Below are 12,715 nucleotides of genomic sequence, written 5' to 3'. Positions count from 1 at the left end.
GAAAAAATTGAGTCATTGAGACTCTAAATAGACTTTACCTCTCCATATGGTTCTTTGAACTTACCGACCTTACTATTGCAAGTACATTAATGATTCTTCCATCAAGGTTCTGACCATTTGCAACAATATCACCTAGTGAATAGTAATCCTGAGAATCCTTTATGGGTAAATGCAACAAGGAAAGTAACTTAATGTCCACTTGATAGCTGGAGCAAACTCTGACCACAGAATGATTCTCACTGAGCAGCAGCTTATAGGCACTAGATTGCAAAGATATACAATAAAATGAGTTATTAGCAAGTTATTTTGCATAGAAAGATTTTAAATTTAACATTTCATAACTTTATTAACTTTTGGGGTTTTAATTTGTAATAATAAAATAAATACCTGATCCTTAAAAAAAATCTTGGAAATATTGAACAATGGTGCTACTTAATTTTTGGTTAAACATTCAAACACAAAATATTAATTAATGTGTCCAGGCCAGTGCTAGGCATTATCAGAAATCTTTTTTTTAAGTATAAGAGTTAATTTTATTTGGTGAGATAAGCAAGTAAAAACTTAATAACATAGGAAGTATATAATTAGGCCACATATAATTAAATGCCAAATGAATGATACAAAAATGAACAATATAAGAATTTAGAAGAGGGGGAGATTACTGTCAGTTCCTTAATGAAGGAAATAAAAATTGAATTTTACCTTAAAAGTAGCTAGATAAAATAGAAGTTAAGATGTATATGTGGGGAAATATGTTTAGATATTTGCAATTTAATTCAATATATAAATCCTTTAGGACAGAATGGTGAAGAATAATAGGAGCCAGAACTGAAAAGGAGGGTTGGAATGAAGTTTGTAAAAGACTATGAGTTAGGGCAGCTAGGTGGTTCAGTGGATAGAGAGTCAGACCTGGAGACAGGAAGTTCTGGGTTCAAAAGTAACCTGTCACTTTCTAGCTGTGTGCGCCTGAGTAAGTTACTTATTCCTAACTGTCTAGCCCTTACTGTGCTTCTGCCTTCAATATTTAGTTTTGATTCTAAGAAAATAAATGTTGTTAAAAAAAAGACTGGAAGTCTCAGGTTCTCTTGTCACATTTTTTTTGCATGTTTATCAGTAAATTAATCAAAGAGTGCTAGGGTTAAAAAAGGACTTCAGAAATCATTCAGTCTATACTTTAATAAAAGTTAATGTAAGTTCTGAGACAAATAAATGATGAAAGCAGTGTTGCAGGAGGATTTGTCTGGCATAAAGTTTAAAGCATAGAGGACAGTGGGGAGAAACTGAGACTAAGGAGGCTAGTATAGAGATTGTTTTTGCATAGGCATCACACAACAAGTGCTGATATTTATATATACTTTTTAAAATGCAATTTAACTTTTTTATCTAACAAAAAATCTGTCTCTTCTCTCTCCCACACATCCTCAATGGAAAAAGATAAAAACATGACCCTTGTTTGTAACAAACATTTACAGTCAAGCAAAACAAATTCCCATATATCTTTTAGATGTGGCCAATCTGCATTGTGAATATATTTTTAAAGAAACTATCGTATAGTATTACTCACAGGCTATGCTTATACAACACCAACACAAAATAATTAAAAATAAATACAGCTAACCAATCTGTTTTATTTGTTTAAAAGAAATTGGTTTGAGTGATTTTTTCTAATGAATCGATTGGGTTGTTAGCTAAATTGACCAATGAATTAAATAATAATGGAGCAACTTGTGTACTATATCATGGAATTAAAATTTAAAGATATTAATAATTTCAGAATTCAAAAATACTTACTGAAAATATAAGCAGTACATTATAACTAAGAGGTAGTATGGCCTATTGAAAAAGTATGGATAAGAGGCAGTTAGATGGCTCAGTGGATAGTGAGCCAGGCCTGGAGATAGGAGATCCAGCATTCAAATTTAGTCTCAGACTCTTCCTAGCTGTATGATCCTGGGAAAGTCACTTATCTCCAATTTCCTGGTCCTTACCACTAATTCTAAGATAGAAGGTAAGGTTTTAAAAAAAAAAAAAGAATAAGGATAAGAATCAGAAGGTCTGAATCCTAGATCCATTCTTGCTACTAATTAGTAACATGACTTTGCAAATCCCTGTGCTATAGTTTTCTTATCAGTCTAATGAAGATAATACCAATTGTCCTGTCTCTTCAAAGGGTTGTTATAAGGATAGAAATGAGATGGTACATGTGATGGTGGTTTAAAAAGTTAAGCTATATATATATATATATATATATATATATATATACATATATATATATATATTTTAATTTTAAACCCTCAACTTCTGTGTATTGACTTATAGGTGGAAGATTGGTAGGGGTAGACAATGGGGGTCAAGTGACTTGCCCAGGGCCACACAGCTGGGAAGTGTCTGAGGCCGGATTTGAACCTAGGACCTCCTGTCTCTAGGCCTGGCTCTCAATCCACTGAGCTACCCAGCTGCTCCCGTTAAGCTATATATTTTTTTTTTTTAATTTTTATTTTAAACCCTTAACTTCTGTATATTGACTTATAGGTGGAAGAGTGGCAAGGGTGGGCAATGGGGGTCAAGTGACTTGCCCAGGGTCACACAGCTGGGAAGTGGCTGAGGCCGGGTTTGAACCTAGGACCTCCCGTCTCTAGGCCTGGCTCTCAATCCACTGAGCTACCCAGCTGCCCCTTAAGCTATATTTTTTATAGATTATTATTGGGGTTTTAAAATTTGTATTTGATATTTGAAGTCAGCTAGATTGACCTCTTCATTTTATGGATAAGGACAATCAGGCCCGGAGACATTAAGTGATTTATCTAAAGTCATTCAGCAGGATTTTTATCTACTATTTAGAAGCTGTAATCTTTTATTGGGTTAATATTTTAAATTCTTGCTCTAAAAGTCCAATACTGTCTTCACCCATATCTAGGTACATGTTCCCAAAGGGTTTTCATCTACCTATTTCTTATTCTTCTTGTTCCAATTATTATTTTATATTTTCTCACTTGATGTGTCCATAAGTTTATAAATTGCCAATATTGCCAGTTACTAATTAGTAGTCTTAGATTGGAGTATCAGAATCAATACTGAATTCCCTTTGTTTTAATCATGGGCAATCCAGTGTAGAATCATAAATTTAGAAATGGAAAATCTTAAAAAGCTCAAACCTTTTATTGGTGAAGAAACTGAGGACCAAAAAAGTAAAATTACTTGTTCAGGTTTACACAGATAGTATATAGCAAGCTGGAACTAAACCCAGATCCTCTGACACCAAATCTAGTATTCTCTCTACTACATCACATTGCCTCTGTTATAGTTGACTCTTTCATTTCTTAAGTGCTTATATTTGTACTTTTTTGAATATTTATTTTTCTTCTTATGAAATGGAATATCACTTGCTACTTTTTGGCAAGGGGCAATTTGCATGGAAATGAAAAAAATATAACGTACTTGCTTGCATACCCACAGCTATAAGCAGGACAGATTAAATGATTTGAACAAATGAAGCCCCTATGTCGTGTTTGTCATTCATACTCCATATCTTTGTCTACAAAACCCTCCTTATTTTTATCTATTGAACGTCTTCTTTTAGAGTTGCCTTCTCCAGGAAGCCTTTCACAGCAAGAGAGGACCATAGGATTTATAATTAGAAGAGATTTTTAAAATAACCTAGTATAGGAGTAGCTAGGTGGCTCAGTGGATTGAGAGCCAAGCCTAGAGATGGGAGGTCCTGGGTTCAAAACTGGCCTCAGACACTTCCTCACTGTGTAATTCTGGGCAAGTCACTTAACCCCTATCACCTTGGAACCAATACACAGTATTGATTCTAAGTTGAAAGGTAAGGGAAAGGCAATGGGGGTTAAGTGACTTGTTTTTAAAAAAAAAACAAACCTAGTACAATGTCCTTATATTGCAAATGAAGAGCCTGGGGCCCAGAAAAATTGTGACCTTGAACTTATCAGTTACATAGGTATTAACAGAAAACCTGGAACTCAAATTCAAATCCTTTAAGACCAAAGTCTGGGAGTGCTTCTTCCACCACACCATTCTGCCACCTACCAGTTCCCCTTGTTGACTGCAACATTCTTCCTCAGTAAACATTTGGTTTTTTTGAGGGTGAATTTTTAAAATTATATGCATAATATATATCTCTCTCTATATATACACACACACACATATATATATACATACATATATATATATATATACAGTACATTATGAACAACAGGATCAATAAATAGTTATCTAGAGTCCAGTAAAATGGCCACTACTGATGCACAAAGAAGTCGTTGAAGCAAGGTCAGTAAATATAATTTAGTCCGACTTGATAAAGCAATGTCTTTTGCATATTGTCAGAAGCAGTGGAAGCACATGTTCAAACTTTACTTGTGGATCAGTGCTGGTTAGACTATACACTGCACAGAAAGCTCGGAGATAAAAGCTTTTTTTCTTTTTTCTTTCTTTTATTTTAACCCTTACCTTCTATCTTAGAATTGATACTAAGTATCAGTTCCAAGACAGAAGAGTGGTGAGGGCCAGGCAATGGCACAAGAGACAGGGTCACACAGCTATTATGTATCTGAGGCCATATTTGAACCCAGGCCTGCCTCTCTATCCACTGAGTCACCTAGCTGCCCCCTCAGTAAACATTTATTAAGCATGTGCCAGTCTTTGTGCTAAGTGCTGGAAATACAAACAAAAAAGATAATCCCTTTTCTCCAAAAGCTCAGTTTATTGGGGAGACAATATGCAGACAATTATGTGTAAACAAGTCAAATATAGAGTAAATAGGAAATAATCAATAGAGAAGGTACTAGAATTAACTAGATTGGGAAAGGCTTCTAATAGAAGGTGAGATCTTAGCTGGGGCTTACAGGAAGCTAGGAAGCAGAGATGAAGAAGGAGAGCATTTCCAGGTGTAGGGGACAGTCAGGGAAAATGCCAGGAGGTAGGAGATGTCTTGTTTGAGGAATAGCTAGGAGGCCAGTTTCACTGATCTCAGTGTACTTGGGTTGGTGTAGGTGTAAGAAGACTGGAAAGGTGACAGAGATGGGAGGGCAAACAGGTTATAAAAAGCTTTGAACACCTAACAGGATTTTATATTTAATTCCAGAGGTGATAGGAAGTCCTAGAATTTATTAATAAGAGGTTTGTAGGGAGAGTGACTTGATCAAACCTAGGCTTTGACAATTCAGATCTTTTGGTCCTTATACTTTTGTTAACTATCTAAGATACTGATCCTATAATATTGTGTATAAGTTCCTTATAGTGGTGTCTAATTCTAGACTATCATAAATTCTCTGAAGGCAAAAACCATATCATTACTATATTTTGTCTATCCTTTCTCCTATACCATAGTACCTGGCAAAGTGCTCTACATACAATAGGTGTTTAATAAATGTTGATAATATAAAGGCAGTATTTATAGAGGGAAATAATGAATATATGTAAATATTTGAAGTCATAAAAACAGGATATTTCATATGTATACTCTTTAAAGTCCAAGTAATTTAGAGACAAAATGTTAAAATAGAACTGCCCTAACTAAAGTACAATGGTAGGCAATATTAATGGAGATTCATGTGCCAGGTCTTGCAATTGGACTACTGTAACTCGCTGCTCTTGAAACAGGATTGTTTTCTTCTTTCTTCAAAATCCTTCCTTAAAACTAACTTCTTGAAAAAAAAAATGAGAACTGCAACTTCAAAGGATTGAGAAGAGGCATTTTTTTAAAAACCTATTTTCCTACATATTACTGTCATTACCAAAATATGAAAAGCCAAGAATCAGAATCATTTCTCTAATGATAAATGCTATATTTTCCCTTTGTAATGTTTAAATATTTATTTATATTATATTATGTTATATATATTTTTAACCCTTACCTTCTGTCTAGGTTCTAAGGCAGAAGAGCGGTAAGGGCTAGGCCCCTAATGGCAAACCTATGACATGTGTGTTAGCACTGACACGTGTAGCCATTTTCAATGACACACAGCTGCATGTGGCCGCATACAGAGAAATGTTATTCAAACTATAAATATTACGAAATCATGTTTTTTTTTTCTTGAAATGACACACCACCCAAGTTATGCTTGGTTTTTAGGCAAATTTTGACACACCATGCTCAAAAGGTTGCCCATCACTGGGCTAGGCAAAATTTGCCCAGGGTTACACAGACTGGAAATGTTTGAGGTTAGATTTGATCCCAGGACCTCCCATCTGTGGGCCTGGCTCTCGATCCACTGAGCCACCCAGCTGCCCCCGTTTTAAAATATTTATAATGTATTCCAAGGCACAGAATACACATGTAGGCAATGAGAAGTTATATGTTATAGAATTAATTTTATAGTTTTCAAAATGATGTATACTACTTTGTGATTAATAATCTATCTGTTTGATCTGATACTTGGACAAAATTAGACATGCTAATTCTACCAAAAAGGTTCTTTGACATGAATTTACCTTGGAGTTGTAGGATTGAATTTTTCTTCTTTTTCTATTTCTTTTGTCTGCACTAATGGATTTTCAATTATCACTAAAACAGAGAGAAAAGTAAGCTATCATTTCAAAATGATAATCATCACAATAAAGTAAAAGTCAGACACAATAATAAATTCTTTAAAATGGAAAAGAAGGAATACATATAGCATAGTGAGTTTGAAATATTATTTTCCCCAAAATGCACACACACACACACACACACACATATATATATATATACACACACATATATATATATATATATACTTTCATGGTTAGAATTTTTGTAATCATCATTTGGTTTATTTCTTTATAAAATTGTTTTATATTATCATGTAAATAAAAATTTGTAGGATAAGCATAATCTTATTAAATAGCAAATATCATTAAGAAATAGTGGGGTTCTTTATAATAACAACAAAACTAAATCTCTGTGAGGCATTATGGTATCAAGCAAAAGGCTGGCCTTAGAGTCAGGAAGAAATTGGGTTCAGATATTAATCTCTGATAAATATTAGCTGTATAACCAGGGGCTTGTCACAGCCTCTCCATGCCCCAGACAGTTATTGAATACCTGTATTGGTGGAGGGAGTTTCCACAGGAGGTCCCCAGACTGACTAAATCACAGATAAAGAAGAGAAACAACAAAAAACTTTTTTAGGGAGCAGCTAGGTAGCTCAGTGGACTGAGAGTCAAGCCTAGAGATGGGAGATCCTAGATTCAAATCTGGCCTCAGACACTTCCTAGCTGTGTGACCCTGGGCAAGTCACTTGACCCCCATTGCCTAGCCCTTACCACTCTTCTGCCTTAGAACCAACCAATACATAATATTGGTTCTAAGGCAGAAAGTAAGGGTTTAAAAAAAACAACAAAAAAACTTTTTTATATGTTCATAGTGCTTTACTAGTTACAGAGTAGTTACATAAACATTAACTTATCTGATCATCATAACAACTTTGTGAGGGAAGACCTATATTCCAGCTCTATTTATCATTAGTTATTTAACTTTAAACCTCAGTTTCTCCATCAGTAAAGTGGAGGTAACGCCTGTATTATCTAGCTCATGGTGTGTTGTAAATATTAAGTAAGACAATATATAAAAGACTTTATAAATCATAAGATAATATTATTGTTGTTGTGGCAGAGTAGAAACTATTCTTATTTTACAGGTTAGGACACCCATTAACAAAGGTTAAAAGGGGCAGCTGGGTGGTTCAGTGGATTGAGAACCAGGCTTAGAGATGGGAAGTCCTAGGTTCAAATCTGGCCTTAGATACTTCCTACCTATGTGACCCTGGGCAAGACACTTAACTCCCATTGCCTAGCCCTTACCAGTCTTCTGTCTTGGAACAAATACACAATATTGATTCTAAGATGGAAGATGAGGGTTTTAAAAAACAAAAAAAAATGAACAACAACAACAAAACAAACAAATGTTAAAGATACTTGATTTGAAGTAGGACCAGAGATGGGACTATATTAAAATTATTTCTGACCTTCTGCAGATAACATAATAGATGATAACTGCAGTGTTCTCTTACCAAAAAAAATTACTTGTAGTCACTGTCACACACACAGTGCAGTAGGTTGTTGGAATCAATTATTTCATCCATGTAGCATTTTTTTAAATAGCCATATCCAAATTGAGGACGGGCAGAAATACTACTTCAAGCATGGAATGTTAAGTTCCCTATAATAATCCTATACAACCTCAAACACTTTCTTTGGTTTTCATTCAATTAACAGTTATCCTCCCATAACAACTGTATTTTGTTTACCGCATAACTGCGAGGGAATGAGGAAAGCTGAACTGAGCTTTAGCTGAGCTTTATATTCAACAAAAATTTATTAAACATTTGTTATATGCAGAAAATTGTGCTAAGTGTTGGATGAGGTGCAAAATTTAGAAAATATGCAGCTACTGTCTTATGGAATTTACTGACTACAAGAGAAAGTAATGCTCTGAGAACACGAAGATAGACTCCAAGAATAGCAATCATAGCCTTAATGTTAGTAGTTATCTCTTTTGTATTTCTCATTTACCCATCCAGAGGTATACAGTGCCTCCTAGGCCCAAAGGGCTACCTGGTACTATTGATAGTCCATTTCCATTGATCTTGCCCTAGCTATTAGGGGTTAGATTCCATGGGGTTTCAGTAGGACTCTGAAAGTTGGGCTAGAGTAGATGGACTTCTCTCTGGACCCAGCCAGTTTTGCATTTGGATTTCCCTTTAGTCAGTAGCCTAGAAGTATACTTATGTCACTTTGGACAAAGCCAGTTTATCTCTCTAGGAATCACTTAACCTCATTTGTTAAATGAAGAGGTTGGACTAAATCCATATGCCAATGAACTCTAGGATCAAGATTATTTAATTAGTCACAACTTAACAACCATCATCGTTTCTAAAATTCCTTACAGTGCTGAGGTCCTATGATAAAGAAGTGCTAATTTTCAGTTGACATCTTTTAGATTGTCTGACTTAAACTACTCTGATACCTAATAAGCTTGTATTACTTGTTTCCAATCAAAGTAGCTCAATTTATGTCTTTAGAGGAAGAGCTGGCTTATTTAAACCACAAATATTAATGAAATGTTAAAGAATTATAAAGTAATAGGTGAAAAATAAATATCAACTTACCACATTCACCAACTCTAAAACTTTTGGAAACTGATTTAATATAATCTTCCTTTCCCCAGGATGTTACATTTATAAAATAAGTTGGTGAATCTCTAATAGTGAAGCTGAAAGTGTATCTTTCTGATCCAATATCTAATGGAAAAAAGAGAAGGTTTTAAGTTTTTAAATGTAAAAGCGTGGTTTCATTGTTATTATTATGTGGATTAATCCAAATGCAAAGCACACTGTACCCTATACCAAATACAGATTCTTTACACTCTGATGGATTCTATTTTTGTGGATTCTCTCCACTAGTGCAGATCACAATCTATACATACCTTCTCATCCTGTGAAATTATACATTGTAATTTTATTGACTTATAAGGCAAAGTAGAGAATTGAGCCAACTCTGAGTTCATGACAAACATTCCTCTGTTCCCGGTTTTCCTCAAATTTTCTATCCATTAGGTTGGAGGAGGAGTTGTCTTTTTTTAAAACGTGAATTATTCAAAGAATTATTTCAAAATTTTCTTTCACTTTGTGTAGTCATAATTCCAAAGTATTGAATTAGAACAAAGGATTTGCGCTTCTGAATGATGGTCTGATGAATACCACAAGGGGTCAGTAAATATTTTAATGATTTCTGGTTCCTGTACCAGTAGAAATGCCTTGAAGCACTTAGGAATCAGTCTGGGTTCCTTATGCTGTTCTAACAATTCTTTTGTCTTTATCTTTGTTGGTGAAATTTGGGAGTCTGATTTGACAGTATTGAAATGTACATTTTTGTGTGTAGCTGTATTGGTGCTGATGATTTTTAAAAAAAATTATCATTACAGATCTTTCAAAATGAATGGGTGGAAAAACTGAAAATAAAAATGGTGTTCATCAATATACTAGTCTAGATGATATAAATTAGATGAACACAATTCACAGTTACACAAATGATTAAAATAAAAGTGAAACTTTTTCTGCCAAAATTCTTGAATAATTTAATAGCTTTTAGCTCCACTAACACCTTCCTACACTATAGAGTTTAAATAAAAATTATAGTAGTTATTTGATTTCATATAGATATAATTGCAAAGGATTTATATCATTAAGTGATTATGGTATAGATCACTAAAGTTGCAAGGTATATGAGAAAATAGCCTGAGGTACTTGAAATTTGCTTAATATATTTAGAATTTATTGTATATTCATGCATATCCTGAGGATAACTATAAAATTAAGAATAGTAATTAGAAGATATAGGATATATCTATATAAGATCAAAAGAAACATGTAAAAGGTAAGAAATGTAGTTAAATGAATTTTTTCCCATACCTAAAACTAAAAAAAATTTTCCCAATTTTTTTTCCACTTAACTAACTAGCTCATTGATTGAACTAAGTCAGCTAGTTGTTTTGGTTTTATATTATAGACACATTATTATAAACACATAGCCTTGAATAAAATAATAAAAAACTTACTATTAATATATAATATTAATATCATGATAATAATATTAATATTATTAACAAAATAACTATTCTTTAGAAACATCAAATAACTTTTATCATCAAATAACATTTCTTCAGTATTTTTACATACTTTACTCTTTACTTAGTCACTTTATCATAAAGAGAAATATGGTTCTTTCCTTTAGGAGTTCAACATGCATGACAAATTCAATCATTTAAATATCCTTGGTTCTAATCATACAAACTTAAGTTACAGCTCATGAAAAATAAAGTAAAGAGTTAAATATAACTCTACTTTTTCTGTCTGGAAAGCCTTTGACATCTGTTTTCCCAATAACCATACCGATTATACTCTGAAAAACAAAAAGGTTATAGAACCAATATTAAACACAGATGTACATGGTAAATTTGATTTCATGGACTTGTTATATTTTACTGGTTATAACAAACATATTTTTGACTAGTAATCATTTAAAAGCATTTATTCTAGGGTGGCATGTAAATGAACAATATAAACATTAAACAGCATAAGGACTAATACAAAGTAGTAGGATAGCTGCCATACAAATATAATATAGCATTAGCCATGTTTCTACTTTATTTTTAATCACTAGGTGGAGCACAGTAACTGTCCTTTGCTTTAGATACTTAACTGAATTCATTCAAAGCACATGTATAATGCAATTTAATTTCCTAAGACCTTCAAAGCTTTCTTTTATATGGGATTTTTTTTGACAATTCACATAAAATTGCTTCACTCCTTAATCCAAATGTGCTGGACAGTAACATAAATTAGATTGCAACAAAACCTATATATTGCAGCTGATAAATCAAAGTTATAAGCTCTAGTTCTTAAAATCTAGGTAGATCATTAAACATCTTCTTTAAAACTTTATTGTTTATTTTACTATCTACCAAAAAGAATAAAAAAATTAAAACACTGTCTTAAAAAGTCAAGGTTACTAGCTTTTTCTTACAAAGGATAAACCCATACTTATATTAATAGTTCTAGCAGCTGTTGTTCATGTGGCAATAATTTGTTGTACTCAAACTTTAAAGAATCCTACATCCTAACTGAACTGCTTGCTACCTCTTTGCATTTATGACCAATGTTACTATTTCTTTAACTCTATATGAATAGAGGATCCCCACTGAGCTTTATTGGAGAAATTCAAGTTGATGAGATATTGGAAAAAAAAATCTTTTTCACTTCTGAATTAGGTGATTAGGAATCAATTTATATCCTTAAGATTACATTTTGAAATGCAGTCAATGATGTTATTTATAGGCTCTTTTATAGGCACATTAAGAAAACTAGACAGGGAGGCAGCTAGATGGTTCAGTGGTTTGAGAGCCAGGCCTAGAGATGGAAGGTTCTGGGTTCAAATTTGACTCCAGACACTTTCTACCTGTGATCCTGGACAAGTTACTTAACCCCACCCATTGCCTAGCCCTTACTGCTCTTCTGCCTTAGAACCAATACACAGTATTGATTTTAAGATGAAAGGTAAGGATTTCAATAAAAACAAAAAGAAAAACTATACAACTAAAAGTTAGAAAACAGACAAATAGGGATGGGTAGATGGCATATGTAATTATTTGTTTCATAAAGAGATTCTTCACTTTACAAACGTATTCATTCCAGATATTCTTTATTTAGTTAGCTCCCTTTGTACATTTAAGATTCTTTATTTTACATACAGGTGAATGCCTGTATTGTCTGTATTGTCATACAATTAATTGACATACAACATTTCAGGAAACCATGATTCCATCTAATTCATCTATTGGGTATGTGTATGCAAGTTCTAAATTAGATACATTTAAAGATTTGGAGGCAAAATAAAAAATTAACACTAATACAAATCAAAATTAAATTAATGAGAAATTAGCTTTGTGAAGAAAAGAACACCAATAAGTGACTTGTAAATATTTTACTAATAAGATTATGGAATTATGAAGTCTTAGCAAGTAACTACTATGCTCCTTAAATCTCATAAAGTAGCTGAAATTATACTTAACATAAGAAAGTTGTGATCTAATTAATTATAAAATATCTGAGTTAATGCTATTACAATAGAAGAGTGGAGTATTGCATGAAGTCTAGGAAAAAAGAAACAAAATGTTAGATTTCTATATTTCTTGAGCACTGTCCATGGGAGAAGTTGA

The 12,715-nt window shown here is 33.1% G+C and overlaps 1 protein-coding gene across 1 annotated transcript in view; it reads right to left on the bottom strand.

Annotated features, from left to right (window-relative positions):
- MEIOB (meiosis specific with OB-fold) overlaps nt 1-12,715 on the bottom strand; it is a 51,557-nt gene that overhangs the window by 37,782 nt on the left and 1,060 nt on the right. Inside the window, exons 2-5 of the mRNA XM_044677485.1 lie at nt 10,842-10,899; nt 9,108-9,239; nt 6,451-6,523; nt 65-260 (exon numbers count right to left, since the gene is read on the bottom strand). Of these exons, the coding sequence (XP_044533420.1) occupies nt 65-260; nt 6,451-6,523; nt 9,108-9,239; nt 10,842-10,899 (459 nt within the window). The remainder of the gene's footprint in view (nt 1-64; nt 261-6,450; nt 6,524-9,107; nt 9,240-10,841; nt 10,900-12,715) is intronic.

Source organism: Gracilinanus agilis, chromosome 1 (assembly GCF_016433145.1).
Source record: "Gracilinanus agilis isolate LMUSP501 chromosome 1, AgileGrace, whole genome shotgun sequence".
Taxonomy (NCBI): domain Eukaryota; kingdom Metazoa; phylum Chordata; class Mammalia; order Didelphimorphia; family Didelphidae; genus Gracilinanus; species Gracilinanus agilis.
Note: the sequence above shows the minus strand (reverse complement) of the source record. Positions and strands in the feature narration are given on the sequence as shown.